The 23,787-nt window shown below is 38.6% G+C and overlaps 1 protein-coding gene across 7 annotated transcripts in view; it reads right to left on the reverse strand.

Moving 5' to 3' along the window:
- UBE2H (ubiquitin conjugating enzyme E2 H) overlaps positions 1–23,787 on the reverse strand; it is a 98,582-nt gene that overhangs the window by 10,522 nt on the left and 64,273 nt on the right. For 5 of the 7 annotated variants that reach the window (XM_001501795.7, XM_014739049.3, XM_070265062.1 and 2 more), the window contains 2 exons: positions 14,729–14,768; positions 13,363–13,415 (listed from right to left, as the gene is read on the reverse strand). The exons of the other annotated variants lie outside the window; for them this stretch is intronic. In XM_001501795.7, the coding sequence (XP_001501845.2) occupies positions 13,363–13,415; positions 14,729–14,768 (93 nt within the window). The remainder of the gene's footprint in view (positions 1–13,362; positions 13,416–14,728; positions 14,769–23,787) is intronic. 7 annotated transcript variants of the gene reach the window in all.

Raw genomic sequence — 23,787 nt, forward strand, 5'->3', positions numbered from 1 at the left:
AGCAGCATAACAACTACTCTTTGTTCTGCTCTTTTAAAGGACTTTTTTTTTTTTTAGAGTGAGCAGTCTTATCCAGTACTATAAATGAACATTTTGTCAAGCCACATCACTTTAGATCAGTGGTGCTCAGCCAGGGGTCATTTTGCTTTCCAGCAGACATTTGACAATGTATGGAGAAATTGTGGTTGTCGCAACTGGGGGTGGGAGGTGGGAGGGCAGGTGTTGTTACTAGCATCTAGTGGATAGAGGCCAGGGAAGCTGCTAAATGGTCTATAACGCACAGGATAGCCCTTCACAACAAAGAATTATTGGGACCAAAATGTCAATAGTGTTGAGGCTGAGAAACTCTGGCTTAGATAAAAGAGGTTAGCAAAACTTTTTTTGTAAAGGGCCAGAATAAATACTTCAGGCTTTGTGGGCTGCATTCAGTCTCTGTCGTAAGTACTCAGCTCTGCCACGGTAGCACAAAAGCAGCCACAGATACTGGGTAAACAAATGGGCGTGGCTGTGTTCCAATAAAACTTTATATACAAATACAGGCAGCCAAAGTCTGCCAACCTCTACTCTAGAAAACCCTACAATAAGAGGAGGCTTCTCCTTGTCACTCTAAGGTTAAGAAATAGTAGAGAATAAGCTAGAGCTCCGCTATTCAATAGAACTTTCTGCAATTATGAAAATGTTCTGTATCTGCACTGTCCAATGTGGTGGCCACATTTGGCTATTGAGCATGTGAAATATGGCTGGTGTGACTGAGGAACTGAATTTTTCATTTTATTTAATTCTAATTAATTTAAATTAAATAACTACATATGGCTAGTAGATCCTGTATTGGACAACTCAGGTCTAGAGAGTCATGCAATGGAGAGTCCCGACAGCCTGCACAGTTGTGTTCTCATGCACAGGTGTTGACACAGAGCAGGTTTACCTCTAACCCCAAGGTATGGACTTGGTATTATTACACAGACTGAGGCTATTTCACCTTCATAAGACTAACTTCCCAAAGAACCACATTATGGTAAGACTCCCATGTACCAGGAGACAAATGCAGAGATTCCTAATCAAAAAATCAAAACAGGGGCTGGCCCGGTGGCTGAGTGGTTAAGTTCGCATGCTCCACTTCAGCGGCCCAGGGTTTTGCTGGTTCGGATCCTGGGTATGGACACAGCACCACTCATCAAGCCATGCTGAGGCAGCATCCCACACAGCAGAGCCAGAAGGACCTGCAACTAGAATATACAACTATGTACTAGGGGGCTTTGGGAAAAAGAAGAAGAAGAAGGAAAAAAAGAAGATTGGCAACAGATGTTAGCTCAGGTGCCAATATTAAAAAAAAATAAAAGACCATGCTAACTCTGAAAAATTTTTTCTTTTCCTCTCTTTATCCTTAGGTGGGTGGGTTATTAAGGCAGTGCTAGAAAATGCCAAAAGGTAAGCTAATTAAGAAGAAAAAACAAGCAGGGTGGAAGTTTTACAAATTGAACATGATCCTGGAGCAGGGAAGAGTTAATAAGAGTAACATCAACACTAGTAACAGTAACAGAATGGCAGCAGCAACAGTTTACACTTACATAGCACCTACTACAAGCCAGGCACTTTTAAACACTTTATATAAACACTCTTAATTTCACTATAGCCAATGAGGTAGGTACCATCACTATCTCCATTTTGCAAATGAAGAAACTGAGGCATAGAGAGGTCAGAGGCTGAGTAACTTGACCAAGGGCCAGGTTTCAAACCTGGGCTTATCTGCTCTGCGGCCTCTGTTAATGGATAAAATGAACACCGTCTCAACCTTCGTGATGGCACAAGCTCCCTGCATCTCGGCATCCAAACTACATACCCTCAGAAATGGCAACCCCCACCTCAAAGATTTCCTTTCTCACAAGTTCAAGGCCAGCCAGATGATCTCTAAGCAGAGCATGTTCAGGAGTTTCTGTGGCTGAAACTGTCTGATATTTCACAGAGTCAGTGTGCTTGTTTTCAAGTAGCTCAACCACAGGAAGCAGCTCACAGCTGTTCACAGATACCCATGCATAGTGAACTGGGCCAGGCTTCTCCTGCTACGTCATCATTATAGGTGCTGCTCAAAAAGATTAGCAGCTGAATGTTCCTACCAAACAACAAAAAAAACCCTTAAAAAATAATAAAGTACAGGCTTTATTCTCTTTAAGGACTGTTCAAAATGCTTCAGGACTCGAGAAACATTGCAGAAAATATGTTTCATAACTAGGTGTTTCATGTGTTCCAGGAAGAGATTTTACACCCTTCCCCACTACTTTTAAGTTTTTCAAGCTACCAGTAAGTGGCTCTGCTTAGGTATTTGTTCCAAACAAATAAAAGAACCCTCAATTATTGGTTCTTCCTTCCTGTGTCTACTGTCTTCCTGCATTAACATACTTTTGATCCATTGTACAGATGTGCTGAGTCACACCTGTAAAACAGAAGAGCAGAAAAAGAAAAGTACACAGCTCAGTTTCAGGTGAAGATGACAGCCTCTGAAAGCCAGGATGTTGTGGCTGTGGCCATTTTAAAGCAGTACAGCATTCCTGAAAGTGGCTAACAGAGTGATTACTCCCAGGAGGGCCTTCCCCAAAGGAACATCTCTCAAACTTGCAGATGTGTAAAAAATCTTCTTTCAAGATCAAGATGTTGGCAGAAGGGACCTAAACTATAAACCAAGAATGAAATAAAGATACTCATTCTTTGGAAAAATCCATCATCATAAAGATTTTCTCCTAAAACTATTACTAACAAAAACATCTATCAGTTTAAACGCCTTTTTTAAAAAACATTAACCTTCCACTTTTTGAAAGGGAGAGAGCCAGACAAAGGTCACCCAATCTAGAGATTATAGTCAGCTGGCTCCATTACTGGCTGCTTTAATTTTTAAAGTAAGTCCCAAGATCCCTGAGAAGAAGGGTTTATGATGAGCAAACAGCTCTTACTTTTGCCTTGGACTAAATCAGCATTTACCAAACTGCAGTCCACAGGACCAATGCTGCAGCCTGATCTTGGAGTATTAATGTTAACGATATTACAACACTCAGACCTCAGTTTAGGCACATAAACTAATGATTTATATTCATATTTAATTTTTAAAAATACTCAAATCATACTGATCTCTCATCAAAAGTAGCATCATTTAACCCCACTCAGTCTAGAGCAATGGTTCCTGGGCGAGTCTGGGTCCTGGCTGTTTGTCTATCAGAATTACCCATGGGGTTTTTTCAAAATATGCAAGTTGAGGCCTCATACCTACCCCAGAGATCCTGATTTATGATTGGCTGGCATCCGTGTGTGTGTTTGTGTGTGTGTGTGTGTAGAAATGCACAGCCAGGAAACACTACCTAGCCTATGTAGGCCCCATTCTCAGAGACCAAATGGGAAGAGTGCTATTTGCTTGTGGATTCTTTGGTTCAAGAAAATGTTCAGGTCTCAGCAGCTAAGCTGAAGAGGTCTAGTTTGGTGGCCCTCCCTGACCTTCCTGTCGTTCTTTTCTGCACAGTGCAATCACCATCACTTCCTCCAAGTGGAGGAATTCCAAACTGTAGGCATGAAAAAGTGGATCCATTTTAGAGGGGCATTAAAGGGCTCCTTTACAGTAGAATAGGCAGTGACTGTGGACACCGGGTGGAGCAAATTCCATTACGCTGAACTGTCTCCTGCAAAAGGGAAGCTGGCTCCTTAGTGGTGAACAACAGATGAAAACCCTAGAAGACCACAAGTCTAATCTCAGGCCTTCCACTGACTTGCTCTTTGACCCTGGGCAGGTCTCTTCCTCTCTGTATCTCAATTTCTTCATCTGCAAAAAGAGAAGTATAATACTGCAGTTCCTTACAAGGAAAAATTACATATAACTAAAAATGACGATTAAAATAGGCTTCAAACTGCATCAAAGGACTAGACTAAAATATTAATACAAATATGACATCTTAGAGTAGAAAATTCAGCTACCTGTATCCCTCAAGGAATACATGTTAATTAAAATGAGTCACACTGAAGAAAAAAAAGCACCAATTCTTAAAGACACCCTAACTCCAGGTGACTCACAAAAACATGGCACATGGCTTAAAGGAGAAAGCATAGGAGGGGATGAATGAATCACACATCTCATGTTTTATTCTCGGCTGTTTATGAACCAGTGACCACAGGTTATTTCTTCTTCCTCTATTTCCTTTGAACGTTAAAATGGAAACTTTTATTAAAGCATGCTGCTATCTTCAGGTTAAAACTCTGTGGACACCCAAAGCTTGACGTGGTCTGCCCTACCAGGAACCACAATTACCAAGCAGATAGTCATCTCAGAGACTTTAACTTGCATAATCTTCATTTGTTTTTCAGATTTAACACTCCAAATGCTGTAAATTCAGAAAACACCACCATCCCATAGTACAGTCACAGCCAGATGCTGAGAAGCAGCCAAGCCAACCCTCCTTTCTCAAATGCCACTTACCTCACTCCTTTTCCAACTCTATTCCTTGTCCCCCAGGTGTCCAAGGCCCTGGGTTCCTTCTTTTTAAAGCCAAGCAAATAATACACAGAAAACCTTGTTTGGAAAGACATCAGTCACTTGCACAGCACTGTGAATTCTGTCCTATTTGTATTTTAAGAATTAGCTTCATACACTCTTACTCTGGGAAGCCCATCAGCTTATAATTTTAAAGAAATAAGTCTGTGCTGTTAACTCCCAAATCTTTCTGTTGGATCCTTTATGTCTCTGGTCTTATCAAACTTGACACGCCTAAAATTATTTCCCTGAAAACCTACTCCTTTCTCCTAATACCTAGAATTGACTCCAATACTCTGTCCCTAGGCTCCAAACCTCTGGAAGGACATGGTTAGGCTTTTCTCCTGTATTCCATGCACTCAGTCAGTTCCCAGACTCCCTAACTGTCTTAATGAAATGCCTCTAGTCCCTCTTCTGGTTCCCCTGGCATGTAACCACATCAAGCCCCAAATATCACCCCAGCCCTGGATCAGGGCAACCATCTCGTGGATGGCCTTCTAGGCTCCAAACCCTTGCCTTTGTAATCAGCTTCTTCAAAACAATCACTCAGGTTATTTTTCATCAAGAGCAAGTTCCTCTTGTTTTGCTTCAAAACTCTTCATATTCCAGAAGCATGCTATCCAAACAAACTTCTATTTCACTGTCACCCTTCCCTCTGGAGAGGCTCCCCAATTTGAGAATCACTGAGCTAGCCATGACTCCCTAAGGTATTTATCTGTTCTGAAATTCAATAGGGAGCAGGACTGAAAGGAGAAGCAAGTAAAAGTCCTACACATCATTAGAGGTAAAAGATGGACAAACATCATGAGGAGTAAATCTAGTGGTCCAGAACTGATGATATGCTCTATGACTTACACAGATTTCCTCTTTCCCTCGGCTTTTGGCTATTACAGTTGAAACTAATGGCTAAATAAGTTGGGATCCCCTGGGAATTTCAACCATGTTATTTATATCCTTGATTTATTAGAGAAAATCAGCAGCTGACCTTTTTCACAACCCCACTGATTTAACTTTTGCTCATATTACGAGGAATTGTGATTGATTTGTCACGAACTGCTAAGCAAGTCATGAATTTATAATATATGTTCAAAATAAAACCAACAAATTTTTTGGGGGGGGTATCCACTATATGTATAAAAACATACAAACATGTGCAGCCAATTTTTTTTAATAACCGAAACTGGGCAAATAAAAAAAAATTTCTAGATTTCCTTCAGTTATTTAATAACTTTGGGCTAATTAATAGATCTTTACTTTTCTACTTTTACCAGTTCCTAAGAAGTTGCAATATTAATAATAGATCTGAGTTCTTACTTTAACTTTCTTCTGCTTACACTCTGAACACTAAAAAAGAGTGGAATTCTACTCCCACAAAGGAGGAGGAGTCAGAAACCTACACACCATCAACCGGAGGGTCAGCACTGCATAGGATCAAGCAGCTGATGCGTATGAACAAGACATGGTAGGCAGCGGCCCTAGACGACGACAGACATCCCAGTGAGGAAAGTATTAATAAAGCCAATCAGAAGGGAAGCCCTCAGATAGGCAAGTGGACTTGAAAGAATAAATGGTTTTGAGATTAAGAAAATTCTCTAAAATTACTAATTTGTATCCAATTTCAATGATGAAAAACCTATTTCTATAGCTGTTTTCAGGGCACATGCATGGGAAGCTGAAGCAGACCACCACAAAGATTTCCTGTGGTGCCATGGCATGGAGCCAGCTGGCCACAAGGCTTGCTGCGTTGTATTTACTTTACCAAATGCTAACATGCCGCTAATGGATTAATATATCCAGCCACCAATCTGCTAGGTGATAAATTCAAGAACGTATCCAATTACTCAACTGAGAGGGTCTTCTGTATGGATAAAATAGACAAAAGGTCTGAATGCATGAGATTTACGTATGTTCTCATCCTTTAGGTCTCATGAAGAGAGTCATGAAGGCAAAAAACAAAGCACCTCCCTCCCCACACCTCTCAAAAAAACCAGATAAACAGGGCAGGCCCCGTTGCCTAGTGGTTAGGTTCGCACGCTCTGCTTCAGTGGCCAGGGTTTGCCAGTTTGGATCCTGGGGGCAGACCTACGCACCACTCATCAAGCCATGCTGTAGTAGCATCCCACAGAGAAGAACTGGAACGACTTACAACTAGGCTATACAACTATGTGCTGTGGCTTTGAGGAGAAAAAACGAGGAAGATTAGCAACAGATGTTAGCTCAGGGCCAATCATCCTTACAAAAATACCCTAAAAGAACAATTAGTAGGAATTAATAAGAATTAGTAAACATTCAAAGAGTTTTTGCAACATACATGATATATTTAATCTCACTAGTGCTAGCATTACAGATTTTAAGTATTCCAAGCTAAAAACAGGTATTTCTGTTATATGTGGGAAAGGGCAATGTCAAAGATGTAGGGTACTAAAACCTGGAGGAACAGCAGATACATTCTGCTAAGTGCCAGATCACTAGGTCACCAACCAGAGGTGTGTAGTTAGAGAACATGAAACATTTCAGGGGAGTCCACCGACTTAGAAAAGCCATCTCCCATCCACTGCCTAATTGCAGCTTCCACCTCCTAAACTGCAGAGATCTGCAGAAGAAAATGAATGCTACTACACACATCAGAACGAAGAAAACAGGCTCTTGTTCATCAGAAACATCCTCCTTGCTGCTATGTCAACCTTGAAACACTTCCCACCTTACACAGATGTTCTTTAGAGGTCTTTCATCCTAGTTCAAACCTGGAATTTTGCTGCTTACCTTAAAAGACTGCATTCTAAAACATGGTAATAGGATTTGTTATTAACCTTCCAGAAATGAGGGCAGTTAATTTATAATTAGCTAGTTGGGTATTCTTATAGTCATACTAAAACTCATTATTAGAGTGTTTAATTACTAGACAATAATTTAGTTTGTCCTTACCGTCAGAAAAGAACAAGATAACTTCACGCAATTACAAGATAAGTGGCCATGCATGGGGAAAGACTTTACCTATGCACCGTGATCACAAGCAAATGAAGAGAAAACAAATCCACGTAAGCACTACTGAGCCCTGAAACTACAGCCCCAAGGAAAGCAGAACACAGCTGTAGCTGTCTTTCAGGGTCACAGCCTTGCTCATGTCTGATGATCCACAAAGCCTGGACCCCTCCATGGTTCTAATGTTGACCACCAGTGAATGTGAATGTGGTGTTTTTAACGAATTTCCACTAAGTTCTTTCACCCAAGAAGATCCCATTTTTCTGCATATAGCTATTTAAACTCGGGCCTCATACCAACACCACATACGAATATCTCCAAGCAGACAAATAAAGGAGGGAGATAACAGAGCTAAGTACTGTTGAAGCCATAAAATCCAAAACAGCCTATTTATTCTTCATCTACTACAGCTGACATTTCTCCGATAGTACTAGAAAGAAACTGCTCTACCTGGCCTCTGTCTAGGAGACTCATAATGACATCCAGCTGTTCCAAAGGCAAAATGATGTCTGTGATTCCAACATGGATGGATCAATACTGAGTTCTCAAGCCTGTTCAGACAGTAGTTGTTAGCTAATCAATCATCCATGCAGACAGATACATATATGTCTTGTCTGTGTAACTACACTAAAATGTCGAGAAACATAGTTAAGCAAACACTAAGGCAACACAAAGCATTATTTTAAGACACAATTGCCTTCAGCCAAAATTTCAATTGTTTGGAAAGATTTACAGACTATCTAACTGAAAAGAAGAATGGAATAAGTATTTCCAACATGGGAAAGCTGAAATTTGTTTAGCAGCTTAAATTCATTCGGCCACAGCATAGTACTATTAAACAAATTTATGGTTTAAAATTTTTCTAAATGTCCAGCAATAGAAACTTTGTTTCTCTTGTCTAATTCTAATCTTAAAATTCCCCTAAGCATTCCTCTTGTTGTAGTCAACTTCATTTGTCTATTATTGACTCCCCAGATAACTCTAGGATAAGTAATTTCCCAAATGTTGATTTTTCTCACCAGCAAAATAAGAGGAGTATCCAGTCTATTGGCTAGCAACCCTAAGGGTGAGAATAAAACTGTAAACCTCCCAATTTATAAAACTGTCTTCCACCTTACTTATTTTGTAGATAAAGTTGTGGACAAGTAATTTGCCAAGTCAGTCAAAAAATGAGTAAAATGAAAGTTGGAGAGATAAAGACAGTTTGGAGGGGTCAAGTATGCATGGCACAGAAGGGTGGGAGGGCAATTAAAGCTGTACTACAGTGAAGGTACCTGAGCTTCAAGGCGTGTGGGCTCAAAAGACAACTATGGATAAAACGTATCTTGGAGTAAAAAGGAAAACTGGAAAAGAGAAAGGAGCTTAAAAAGCTACCTATGGCGTAATGAACTTTCCTTCCGTCAGTCTTTAAAATTAAAGTTGGTTTTAAAACTGATATCCAGATCCCATTAGTTGCACTCTAAGTTTTCCAGAGCTTTTATCATTGTCGTCTGGAAGAGCAGGAAGGGATGTAAAAAAAGATGCTATTGGGGCTGGCACCGTGGCCGAGTGGTTAAGTTCGCGCGCTCTGCTGCAGGCGGCCCAGTGTTTCGTTAGTTCGAATCCTGGGCGCGGACATGGCACTGCTCATCAGACCATGCTGAGGCAGCGTCCCACATGCCACAACTAGAAGAACCCACAACGAAGAATACACAACTATGTACCGGGGGGGCTTTGGGGAGAAAAAGGAAAAAATAAAATCTTTAAAAAAAAAAAAAAAAAAAGATGCTATCATGCAGGAAGCTAAAATGAATCACTTGTGTGATGGCATCTGTTACTTTCTTTTAATGTCACAAGAGTAACAATAGTAACTTCATACTCAATAGACAACTTCATACTGATGACAAGCATCTTCACAAAATTAACCATATTAGCCACTATAATTAGCTCTCTTGCAAGGTTAAATAATATAAAATTAAAAATTACTGGGTGATTAAACTACAGTTACACCAATTTTGAGCTTCTGAATGAACAAACTGCACATACACTTGGCAAAGAAAAACAGGATGAGAACAGAAGCAATGAGTCAAATGGGATACAAGAAAGCAAGGGTTTTTTGGTGGGGGTGGTGGAATAGAGGACTAAATTTGCTACAAACATGAACATTGTTTATTATCAAGTTATAAGTATAAATCTGAAAGTTCAACCTGGAATTGCTACTATACTACATTGCATAGTACCTGCCCTGGGGCAAAGTTCATTGCAGGAAATTTCACAAGTAACCCCTTGCTCCTTACCATATTATATATATAGTAGAGGTGTTGAAACAAGTTTTGGTTGCCAGGCTAAGCTTTTTGCTTTTCAGTTAAATATGTGTGTTAACAAGTCAACTTTCTCCACTTAGTTGTTTCATATTAAATTAGGTGTTTTTTTTGGCCCTTGAACTAAGATTCTCTCAAGAATTACAGCAAGAAATGGACTGATTCAGAATTCACAATTATGAACTAACCTTCAATGCCTGAGGCTTTAGCAGTTTGTAATAAAAACTCAGTTTAGATCTCAAGATCAGATAACTCTAAGAGAAAATTTAACGTCATTTGAACAAACCCTTTCTACCAATTCTTTTACATAAATTCGGTTTACCTGCTCCTAAAGCTTTCTATGAAAGAATGTTGAATTTTCTTGAGGAATAGTTTGGGTTTGAGCAAAATGTCAAAACAATTCTCTCATGCAGAGTATACTTTTGACTGTATTCTAAAAATATTTCTTCTTGGTTTCTTGAACTTACCTGTAATGTTAGTGTGTCCATGCTCTTGTATTATGGAACACTTAAGGATAACTCATACACACGTAAATCAATATTCATTTGATTTTGACTCACTTTTGATTTTGAAGTCAAAGTTCACTTTGATCAATGTGGTTTAATTCTTGTTACTTACTAAATGCTTTGCAAGATAATGCAAGAACATATCCTAACATTTTACAGACATGATAAAACCTTAGTCATGTTGGCCTTCTGCTTTAAAGTCTGTTCTGAACCTCATACACCTGTTGGTGGGAATGTAAAACGGTACAACAACTTTGGAAAATTGTTCCTCAAATGGTTAAACAAAGAGTTACCATATCACTCAGCAATTCCACCCCTAGGTACATACCCAAGAGAAACGAAAACATATGCCCCCATAGAAACTTATGCACCAATATTTATAAAGGCATTATTCATAATAGCCAAAAGGTGGAAACAACCCAAATGTCTATCATCTGACAATGGATTAAAATGTGATTATCTGTACAATGGAATATTATTTGCCCATGAAAAGGAATGAAGTACTGATACATGCTTCATGCATGAATCTTGAAAACATTATATGAAGTGGAAAAAGCCAGTCATAAAAGACTACATATTATATAATTCCATTTATAAGAAATGTCCAGAATAGGCAAATCCATAGAGATAAAAAGTAGATTAGCCGTTGCCTAGGGCTGGGGGAGTGGGATTAGGGGGATAAGGGGGTGACAGATAAAGGGTACAGATTTTCTTTTTGAGGTGATGAAAATGTTCTATGATGTAAATGGGGTAATGGTTGTACATAACTGTGAATATACTAAAAACTATCAAATTACTTTATATGGGTGAATTTTATGTATGTGAATTATAATTCAATAAAGCTGTTGTTATTAAGAAAAAAATCTGTTCTAAGATGTGAGGTACTTGAGAATCAGCAAACCTTTTCCACGAAGCTTTTCTGGTCAATAGCAAAAAAATTAGCTAAACTAAAAGTCCAATTTACTTTATTGTAATTGGAACCAGCTTGTCGTATTTTGTTATGTACATTTCTAAAATGTGAATGCAGTCCATCAGATATTCCAGGCAGACTGCCATGAGACATTTTTACCAAAAAACCATCTGAAAAAGAATCCACTTAATCAACCTCAGTCTATGCTCCTTCTTACTGCCTCATCTTACAAGCTGTCATTTCCCTAACACTCTCATGTTAAACAGTACTGGGCATGATTAATTCACTGCTTCATTCAACAAATATTTGAACATTTATTGTACACCAAGCACTGTTTTGGGTACGGGTGTGTGTGTGTGCGTGTGTATATATATGTGTATATATGTGTGTATGTGTGTGTATATATATATATGTATGTATACAAGTGTGTGTACATACACACACACATAAGCACACACACAACGAAGTCCCTGCTCTTGTGGAGCTTACAATCTAACAGGACAAGACAAACAATAAACAAATACTGGTTTTAAAGACAGATTTTTAAAACAGGGTGCTGTGCTATGGAGGGGTGTTGTTTTAGACAGAGTGGCTAGGAAAGGAGGCTTCTCTAAGGAAGTGATGTTTGAGGTGAGAAAACAAGGTGTCAGCCACACAAAGACCAGGGAAGGTGACTCCGGGCAGAGGAAATGATTCTTGAATGGCAGAATTAGGAGGAAGAAAAGAAAATGGATTAATTGTGTGCTGCTGGTGACAAACCTTCCTCAGTGATTCTCATGCACCATCCTACTACAAGGATGTCTGGCAAGGCGACTGGCAGATTGTGGCTGGAATAAGATGTCTTAAGTACCTTAAGCTGTTAAAAGGTCTCACAACTCTTCAACAAGAGGAAGCCATCTCTGGTTAACCCCAGCCTAAAGTGATCTTTCCCCCCATCTTCTTGTACCTCTCAGCAAATGTTCATTGTCTGTACCACTCATTCTTTCAAACACAGTGGTGTGAGGCACTCTGCTAGGAGTGCTGAGACTTAAAAGACAAATTGGACACGCACCCCAAAGGCCCTTAAGCAGGAAATAATCTAGTAGTACAAAAAATGTAGGCATAAACAACAAACACAAGGTAGAAAGTAAAAGCGGGCCGAAAAAAAGAGCCATAAGATGTAAGAGTGGCCAGAGATTACTTTCAGCTGGAGTATCAAAGGGAGGCTTCACGGGGTGGGGACATGAGAGCAGGGAGAGTCTGTGACGCCTGAGGACTTAGACATGTCAGGGAATAAACAGATTGATTTGTTGTAACCTTAATTGACTTTAAATATATTTTAAAATATTTTTAGCTCCCCAACCAAGTTACAAGCTCAGGGAGAGACAGACTGATAATCCTATACCTCTCCATGATATTTAGCACAGTATTTTGCAGAGCTAGGCAATTCATTGTTGATTCACTGTAAGAGATGTCAATTTCAGGGGGCCAGCCCCGTGGCCCAGCAGGTAAGTTTGTGCTCTGCTTCAGCGGCCCAGGATTTTGCTGGTTCGGATCCTGGGCGCAGACCTAGCAGCACTCATCTAAGCCATGCTGAGGCAGCATCCCACATGCCACAACTAGAAGGACCCACAACTAAAAATACACAACTATGTACCGGGGGGCTTTGGGGAGAGAAAGGAAAAGTAAAATCTTTAAGAGACATCAATTTCAGCACCAAAGGTAAGGCTGAATTATTCACTTCAAACGAAGCTTGGGGCTTTGAAACAGATGATCCCCCAAACCTCTTAACCTCTTAAAAGAAACATCATTTCATTTCATAGGGACATTCCTAAGAGTTTTTCCAAAACTAAAAGTTTTTACAGATAAACATACATACAATGTACTTCTGAATACACACATATATAAAATGTTTGCAAATATATTTGTATGTCTGCATATGTATATCACTATACCTTAATTTCAGAATCTCACAAGATTATTTTAAACTCCCATTGCTAAACTCGAGTCTGTACTTAAGAGAAAATATTTTTTTCACTGATCAAACTTTCCCATCCAGTCCTTCAAAATCCCTTCCCATTCCCAACAAAACATCTTAAACCAGAGAAGAAAAGCCAAATGACATTTTTTTAGGCAGTGTCTCAACATCTCTAAAAAATATTCCATGGCCAAACTCACCATAGAGAGCTGTCCAAGTTTGATTAATTACATCTAGACACACAGTTCCTGACCTGAAACAGATGGAAAGAATGGCATTTTTTTAAAAATCAGGAAGTTAGTTGCATGTATCTGGCAACTAATTTTATTTATCAAGAAAAATACTTTTAATAGATCATTAAAAAAAAAAGAATCCCAGTTGGGGAAAGTATGATGAAGAGTTGAATATATACAAAGTTTTAAGTATCTCCTTACAGATTGTAAGGAAAAACAGTCAATCTACAATGGAGAAACCAGAATTAACACTGGTAACCAGTGGCAGACAGACCTGCGTGCCTCCAAACAGGATACCCCGAGGAAGACACAATCTCACTTTGTGGTTTTCTCGCCTTAAGTGCATACTCTGAATCTAACGATAAGGAAACATCAAACAAATCCAAATTGAGGGACAGTCTATAAAACAACTGGTCTATATTCTTGAAAAATGTCAATTTTATAGAAAGTTGAGGAACTGTTCCAGATTAAAGTAGTTTAAAGAAAGATGACAACTAAATGCAATGCATTATTTTGGACTGGATTCTTCACTGAATGACAAAAAGTGCTAAAAAGTACATTACCGGAATATGGCAGTAGATTAAAAAGTATTGGATTAATATTCAATTCTTGAATCTGATGACTATACTGTGGTTACATAAGAGAACATCCTTGTTAGGATGACTGATACACAGAAGTATCAAAGGACAACAGGGCATGATGTATGTATACAACCTACTCACATCAGGTTCAGAATACCTCATATGTATGCATGTGTGTATATGCATGTAATATCAAAATTTAGTGCCACGATAAGAAAAAACTGCACAACAAATAAGTATGCATTCTAAACAGCACTAGAAGTACAAAATAGGAGGCAATGGTATCACATTTTAAAATATCACTAATAAATAGAAGGAAAGAAGAGATAATTAAGATTCACAACTTAAAGGAAACTACAGTCATTCACGTCTGCTTTACTCTCAAGAACTGAGAAATACTTTAAGGACTGAAAATAGTAAATCTGTATACTGAAAGCAGGTCTCTGAGTTGTGTCCGTACAAAGAGAATGGAGATGTGAAATATTACAAATGCTAGCTAGATATCAAGGGAAATGAAGGACTCATTCCTAACAACAGAGAAAACTATGCAGTCCAATAGTAGAATTTGAACTAAGTAGTTTAGAATATCATATTCCTGGGATTCTACATTCTAAGTGACCATTCATACAGTTCTATCTGCTGGTAAAATCCAAAAAGATAATTGAGGCTTTTTTTTAATAATGGAGAGAGAGATGAACTCTAATCAAGAGCAGGTGCTGCCAAGATTTAAATGTTTTTAAATAGTTACTTACGCTTCATCAATGTTGGGATGGAAAATTTTATTCATGAATCCTGTAAAAAGAGATGTTAATTAGCAGCAAAAAGTATCCAGAGAACAATTAGTTTTAAAGTATTTCAGTATTGGAAATAGTTTCAGTACTGGAAAATGGTGATGATACCCATAACTCATTATTTTCAATCTTAGATCTTTGGTTACTGATAAGGCTACATTCTCCTGACAGTGTCAATTACTTAAAATACATCAGAATTCTATTAATCAAATGAGCTACCTTTGAGATCAATGCAGCTTATACAAAATAATCATTAAAAGAAATTGTTTTCTGAGCTATGACGGTACTTGCCAAGAAAATTTATAGTACTAAATGGTTTATAACTAGTGCCATGATAAAACTTAAGAAAGGCACTCTGACTGCCCTCCTAAAGTTTTATTGTTCAGTCTCTAAATCTGCAGGTTCTGCATTTGAACTTCTCCTTCTGAAGCTCAGTTACTGCTATGACTCTGCTACACTGTGTACGGAACATGAATGAAGCTGTTGAAATGCTAAAGCAGCACCGCTTCCAAACCACAAAGGATTTCATAACAACAGCGACCAAAATATTTCCCTTAAGTTTAGTCTACTCATTCCAGGAAACCCACTTTTGATTAAAATTGGGGCAACCAAGAAATGAGGCAAGGAGTCAAAAAAAAATCTTTAAGATGGCTATATCTGTCATGGATTCAAGTTTTCAAAATTCATTCCTAGAAAAACAAGTATAGACTTTAACAAATACACTGATATTGAAATTTCAAGGAGAAATTATTTTCTAACTTAAAACCAATGATTTAATCAGTTTGTATATTTGCAAATGACAATACTCTAAAGTGGAAATCCACTGTCAAAGCTGTCATTTTGTCATCCTTATCACCTCATTTCCATTTAAGACTTCCTTATTCTGCTCCATACTTTCAATAAATTCAAGTTCCTTCCTAAAGTGACCATCACCATGTCCCAATCCCACCCTCCCTCACCTCCCACCTCACATGTTCTCTTTCATTCATTCATTTAAAACATATTTGGTCACCATCTCCGTATCAGCCACTGTGCTTGTTTAGTGTACAAAAATAAGATGCTACTTTCAAGAAAGTCACTGAAGCAGTGGGACAAGAGACATGAAGAAATAACTGCACTGTGCACAAAGAGTTGATACAGTCACCGGGGATACGTATGGGAAGAGGACGACATCAGGAAAGACGCAGAGAAGTGGCGTTGAAGGAGGATCCTCAAGGATGAGTTGCAACAAAGGTCATTTCCAGAAAGCTAAGAAACTTTTCTAGACTTATAAAACCGGGATAAGACGACAAAATCCTGGGGCCAGCCCGGTGGTGCAGCAGTTAAGTTTGTGCGCTCTGCTTCCGTGGCCCAGAGTCCACTGGTTCGGATCCCAGGTACCGACCTACGCACCACTTATCAAGCCATGCTGTGGCAGGCATCCCACATATAAAGTAGAAGAAGATGGGCATGGATGTTAGCTCAGGACTAATTTTCCTCAAAAAAAAAAAAAAAAAGAATACAAAATCCTAGGTATTCTAGTTCTCACTTGCTCTAGCCACTCCAACAAGTACTAATCATGCTTCTAATTTTTGTTTTTTTAATCCTTTGTGTTAAAATAGCTTAATGTTTTACTACTATCAAGAGAGCCTATGCAATGGTTAAATGCAAAAAGAAAAGCCTTGTGTCCCATTACCATATTAATTTTTCATTAAGGAAATTAAAGACATTTCAAAGTTTAGATTTAAGAGGTATGTGTTTATCAGGAGATTATACTAAGACAATGGAAACATTCGTGTCTTAATTTTAAGAGAAAAAGGATAAAAATTCTACGTAACCCTAGAAAAACGCTAATACACGTGTCCAAGAAGACCTGTGAGGATATTTGATGCAGCATTGTTTATAAAAACCAAGAACCAAATTCAACCCTATCAACAAGGGACTAGAGAAACTATAGTACATCTATATATTGGGAGTCCCTACACAGCCAAGGTAATGAACTAAGTCAGTATGTATCAACTTGGACACAGCCAAAGCTGAGGAAAAGATAAGTTGCAGAATGATATATTTACAGCATGATATGATTTAGATAAACTAAAACAAAGCAACACCACATATCCTCTATGGTAACAAGCATACAAAACTGTATTGGACCAACATATACCAAACTTACAAGAGTATTATCACAGAGAGGTTGAAGGGCCAAGGTCATGGCGGAAATGGGGAACAGAACAGGGAAGGTGATTGAAGATAAATTTATCTGTAAAACTATATTCTTTTTAAAAAGAGATAGTGCTCACTTCAGCAATACATATACTAAAAAGAGATAACGTGCTTGTGTATTATTTGCTCCATTCTTTTAAAGTGTGCACATAGATTAAAAAAAAAACTGGAAGTAAATATGTACACATGCTAACAGTGCTTAATTCCCAGTGGTGGGAATATTTTCTCCATTATACTTTTAAAATCACATCACCCCACCCCACCCACCACCCCTGTGCCAGAAGAAGTAGGATCACAGCAATGTAAAAAGGCTAGAAGGAAACAAACAAGTGTCAATGGTAGTCAACTTTGAGAGACTCCCCCATTATTTCTACCACTACTCTTCTGATTTCCCCAAATTTCTATAATGTATAGTCTTAATAGTTGAGAAAATCTTTCAAATAAAAAATTAACAGTAGCAATACTGTTTAATGCAAATTCATTACAAAAAATCAGAAGATTTCCAGGTTATAAGGCACTCAATTCTCAAGAATAGTTACATAGAGAAATATACTGCTGTCACAACTGCCAAGAAACGAGTGGGAAACATTAATGTTTAGCCACTATATGGTTTAAAAAGAAGCTACAATTAAGAACTAAAGTTCCCAATGTTGGCTACAGGTAAGAATCACCTGGAGAGCTCTTTAGGGAACATCAGTGCTAAGTTAGAAGGCGGCAAGTGTTGTGGAGAAAAATATAGCAAAGAATCACAACAGGAATGCTGGGGTGGGGGCTGCACTTTTAAATAGGATGGTCAGGGAGGGCCTGAGAAAGTGACCCAATTCGAAACAGGTGAGAGAGGAGTCATTCAGTATCTAGGGGAAGAGTGTCTGCACAGCAAGAACAGCGAAGTGCAAAGTGCATCAGGAGTTTGCTCGATGTGTCTGAAGACCAGCAAAGAGACTAGTGAAACTGACGTGCAGTGAATAAGGAGCAGAAGACTAGCAGTGAGGTCAGAGAGGTGATGAGCATTTGCAGGCCCTATTAAGGATGCTGGCTTTCATACTGAGTGAAGTGGGAAGCCGCTTAGACTAGAGCTAGAACCGAGATATATACAAATCCTTCTTTAAGTTTTTTTGTTTTTAACAAAAGGCTTATTTCCCCAAAAAGACTAATTAGAGGAATAGCTCGGTCAGGTCACAGCACCTCAGTGCTGGGGAAAGAACAACGGGGAATGGCATATCTCAAGTAAAATGGAATGAGCTGTCTTCCTACAGTAAGAATGAAGCTTCAATAATTTGATGTCACAGGGAAACACAGACATGTAAATCAAGAAAACAGCTATGGTGAAAAAAGCTTTAAATGTTTATCAAAATTGTCTCTGAAAGATTATGGTGCCTCCCTCCTTGTACAAGGCCACGAGATTCCATTTGGAATCAATATCCTTTCCACACTGTTTTCAATTAAATCTAGATTTTGGCTTGGTTGAGTCCAAGAGCACAAAATAGAGAGGGCCAAAAAGGACTTAGTAGACATATTCTTTAGTAATAAATGGGTTGCAGCCCAGTCCCCAGGGCCTCTGTTAAGGATAACACACTACTGAGCTCTGAGATAGAAGGCAGAATTAGACTGGAAAGAGAAAAGTACTAACAGGGACTTGGGTTCTAGTCCCAACTCTGCTGTTAACTGCAGGCCTTGGGCAGGTCACTTTAATTCTGGAGCCCCTTTACCTACAAAGAGAAATAGCTGGACTATATGATCTCCAAAATACTCTTATTCTGTTTCTAAAGGGACTATCAGCTCTGAAAATCTAGGAGTTAATAACAATGGCCAGAGCTCTGAGAAGAGAGGGCTTAAAGGAATGTGTCCAACAGTTAAGTCTATAAAGGAAATTAATTCTGTAAGCCACACTTTTAGGTACAGAAATATTCTGGAGAATATAATACAAAGCTACCAACATGCTAAAATACCACAAGGAGACACAAAATGCCCTGACTATTCTACAGTAGGCAGAAACAGAGTTTATAACCCTGCCTCTGAGGAACAAACACAGTCAGACCAATCCTACCAAAAAACAATTTCCAGACTACAATGATCTCTTCCCACACCAGGCTTTTTCAATTGTTAGAAAAATATCCAAAGCAAATAAATGGAAAGGAGCATATATACCTCCTTTACATTTGTTCTTGGACAAGCTGCGGACAGCAATTCTGGCAAAGCCATTCACATTCTGAATACTGATGGCAACAATGCAACTTCTGGGCAAGGAGGGGAGGAGACTGAGAAAGAACAGGCTAGGAATTCAGAGAAGGAACATTCTCAGGACTGAGCATGTTTGCCCTGGCATGTTTTCCTTCCTTTTGGCAATGCTATCACCACACTAATGAATATGTCTGCAACAAGAGAATTTTCCCAACACTTGTTTCCATTTGACCAGGAACTATTTTGAAGATATTTTAGGAGAACATATTTTGAAAACTGCTTTTATGGAAACATGATAAGTAGAAGCAGCAAGTCATTTTTAATCTACGTGATTTAAGATTTTGTTCACTACCAGACATTTTCTAATATCTACTTCAGTGATTTGACCAGATAAAATTCAGAACTCCTTTGTTTAAATTTTTTGAACAATTATTCTCCAGCATGGCTCAGGCAATTGTAAAAAAAAAAAAAAAAAATGGGGACAACAGGAACAAATGTTTAGCTGAAAAGCTCACTGCCTGCCCTCTATCTTTTAGCAAAAGGGAATCAGGTGATAGATAATTGTGGAGGAGGAATCCAAACTGTGCTTGGCTGAAACAAAACTATGTATCTTAAAAACTAAAAGCATAAATGATTAAAATGGAAAAACATGCCATGCTTTTTCGTTTGTTCCACTCCAATACTCAACTGCTTCTAGAAAAACAAATCTCTTGACCCATAGGCTAATAGGCAGAGAAAGTAAATAATATCATGCCGAGTCATGCTGAAAACTAGTTTTTATTTTAGCCTGTTTGTGTGTCCAATCCCAGGAGGGATCTGTACAGAGTTGTACATACTTTCAAGTAACTTCTGATATTGGGGTCAATATGTAAATAAAAGAGGCAAAAATTCATAGTATTTTTCACCTTTGTTTCCTTTATTTGTGAGGATCTTTTTAATGATCAAATTTGTGGATAGAATGAAATATCTACAGCCAGTCATCTATCCAGAAATTCCATTCAGAATAATCTTGAAGAAATGAGAGGTCAAACAAGTGACTCATGAAACGAGGTAAATCCACCCTAAAGTAAACAGGTGAGAAGTGCCAAAGACAAAAATGGTAGCTCTATCCCAGGGATAAAATGAGCCTGGATTACAGATGGTTGAGGCAGCTGTGGCTGATGCAATTTAATTATAAGCTTATGAATTCCTATGAGAAAACAGGAAATGAATACATTAAATAGAATATTCTGATATTCTATTTTAGGACAAATGCTTACAAAAAGTAGACCATTCAGAATCAAACTGATTCATTCTATTTTTTAAAGTGAATATAATTGTTTAAAATATATTTATTAAAGATTGAATCTTATCTCCCACAGCAGTATCTCAGACTATAAATATTTTAAGGGCAGTAACTTGGATCTCCATTCCTAGTATGAAGGAGGTGACCAGAGTTGGGGTGTTCCAGCTAAAAAAGGGGTGGGGATGCTGCCAGCTTCACTAGTGACAGCCATACTTCCAGCTTTGTGCATTAGTGCACACTTGGATAGATTTTCGTCTTACCTCAGACAGCCAGGCCCAGCCCGTGGCAGCCTGCACCCGGGCAGAAGTCTCTTCATAGAGCTGAGCCTTTCCTACTCAGGAGAGATGGACCTGGCTGGTCTCTTCTTGGGTGAGGAACCAAGCAAGGAGCTCACTCTCAATGCCCTGTGCCATGGGAACTTCTGAACTGATCCTGTGTGTGTTCAGGAGATCTAAACTCAACAAGGGGTCCTCTTTTCTGTTTCTTCCTTTCTCTCTGAATATATGGAATCTGAGGAATGGGCTGGATGGATAAGAAAAGTTCATTTATAACTAAGAAAAGGTGAAGTATTATCCTTCAACAGCATAACCCTTCCATCAACCTAGAGGATTAACCAAAACCTGCAGCCTTAAATCTACTCTCCTGTAGTTTCATTTTTGGAATCTCTTTGCTGTTTCCATAGTTTATCTTTCACTCTCCTGGTCACTCATATAACCACACTATCTGAATCAGGCAGTATTATATTCACAGTCAGAGGCAGTAAAGTATAGAACACACTGGACTTGAAACTGCAAGACCCAATCTGAAGTCTGCCACTCCTATTAAACAAAGTCATGGTTAAAAGATCAGGCTCCCGTCAGCCTTGGGCAAGCTAGAGTTACTGAAATCTCTTTTGCTTTTCTGTTTCCCTATTCATAAATCTAGGTTAAATAATAGTATTTACATATCATAAGACTGTCCTGAAGATTAAATGAATTAATATCTAGAATAGCATTTGACTAGTAACTGGCACACAGTAAGCACTCAACAATATTATTAGCTACCCCATCACACCAGAAATGGAAAATACAGTCACTCTAATATTTATTATTAAAAAGACCATTCTGATTGCATTTGGTATAGGGGAAAAAACTCTAGACTGGAAGCCAGAAGGCAGACTCTGCAACTAGTTAGTAGTGATATATTTCTGTCTTCCTGAGTCTCATTTTTACCATCCTTAAAATGAGGCAACTAGATGATATAATCTCTCAAGTTCCTTAGCAATATGGTTTTCACCATTCCAGGAACATGAACAAATCTTCAACTGTGTGAACAAGCTTTTCAAAGGGAACTAAGACATTACTCTTATTTGTTTTTAAAAGAATCTCAGTTTAACTAAAGAAATAGGAAGCCAAGAATACATGTTTTCATTATGATACCAATCCTAAAGGGGAAAAAAGGAATGGATCCAATGCCAAAAAGATGTCAGAATTAATAACCAGCTCAAAAGCTGGAGGTCATCTACTATAATCAAAGTAGGAACTAAGCTAAACAGCAAGTTAGATGGAATTTTTATATAGTAAATGGAAAGATTTTATAACAATGAATCGCCAAAGGCAGAATTAAAAGTGACAAAAGCCAGCTTCAAGAAGGAAATAGACAAATGTGATGGAAGCAAGCATGGACAAAGGCAAGGCTACCCTTAGAGGTGGTCTGGGGAGGGGAAGGGAAAGCTAACTACAACTGTTTTCACTATGGCTAATACCAAGATGAAGGTGAATGAATTTAGATATCATAGACTACTAACATCAGGTTTTTCATTAATAAGGCCAATTTGACCACAGGCTGCTTCTATCATTGAGAACTTCAGCACCTGGTGCCCAGGTCTCTCCCCCCACAGCTCCTGTCATTTTTAGTGACATTATCACCCATACAGACCACACTTCCGACACCCAAGCCTCTCGATTCCTTAAGCTTCAACTCAACATCACCTATAATTTTCCTCTCTCCTTTCTCTAGTAGCTTGCTCCCCCATTCTCCAAGGACTTGTCCATTTTACCATTACTCTGCAAATCTGCCATTCCCCTTGCTCCTCCATTTCTCACTTTGACTTAACAGCTCTGCCCATTTTCTTTGAAAAATGGGGGCCAAGTGTCTGGATACCTCATGTTTCCCAAAAACATCCTCCCTCCACACAAGTTCATTTCTCCTGCCTTAACAGCTCACTCAAATATTCACCCTTCTCAAACACAAGTTCTTTATTTGTGTTCTGATCTTGTCCCTTCAAATGTCTCGACAGAATTGCTCCTTCCATCCTTCTCCTGACCTCCGTTCTGGACAACTCCCTACAACAAGCACATAAACATTCTTCAGAATCTCCCATTTAAGAAATAAAACCCAGAACCTTCCTTTTATCTTCCTTCAGGTACCACCACCAATTGTATGTTTTCCTTAATGTAGCCAAATTTCTTCAAAGCAACATATATCTACATTGAGTTTTTAACCTTGGCATCCTGATCTAAACCACCAGTACCTCTATTCTTTCTCCACAACAGTTGAGTGATCATTAAAACATGCTTAAAACCTTTCAATGACTTTTCCATTACATTAAAAATAAAACACAACCCTTTAACCTGGCCTACAAGCCTTATGGCACCTCGACCTGCCTACCACTTGGATCCTCTCTCATATCTGACTCTTCACCCAGCCTCCTAGCCTTCTCTTCCTTGAGTACGCTAAGCTCTTATCTGCCTTGGGGTCTCTGCCCTTAGAATTTCTCCTGCCTGGAATGCTCTCATCTCTGATCTTGGAAGATCTGGGTTGGCTCTTTTTTCCCTTTTCATTTATACCTCAGCTTAAATTTACTTTGTCAGAAAGGCCCATCCTGAACACCTAATCTAAGGTAGCTGTTGTATCAATCCTATCACATCAATTCTCTGCATAAAGCTATCAGACATTTAAAATTTTGCTTTATCTTCTCCCCACAAAGAATATAAGGGTCAAGAGAGCAATTTGCTCACTTCTGTATCCCTAGCACCTAGAATAATGCCCAGCACACAGCTGGTATCCAAGAAATTTGTGGAGCTGATTAGTAAGATGTAACCATTTTCTGAGAAAGAAGGTTCTGCCTCAGCTGCCAGACATAATCTTTCAAAAAATCCATCCTGAAAAATTTCATTTTCAGAACAGTAAAAAGAGAGCTTTTAACAATTGCTTATGTTCTCATAGCATTATCTAAAAAGATTTTTCCAAAACTTTCCTACTATAACCTTGTTTCTCTCTATTGGAATTCAAAAGATACAGATCACCACACAGTAGCAATTATATAACTGTTTGAGATGGGAACTAAATTCAAACTCAAGGTCATGACAGT

The sequence above is a fragment of the Equus caballus genome, chromosome 4 (genome assembly GCF_041296265.1).
Source record: "Equus caballus isolate H_3958 breed thoroughbred chromosome 4, TB-T2T, whole genome shotgun sequence".
Classification (NCBI taxonomy): Eukaryota; Metazoa; Chordata; class Mammalia; order Perissodactyla; family Equidae; genus Equus; species Equus caballus.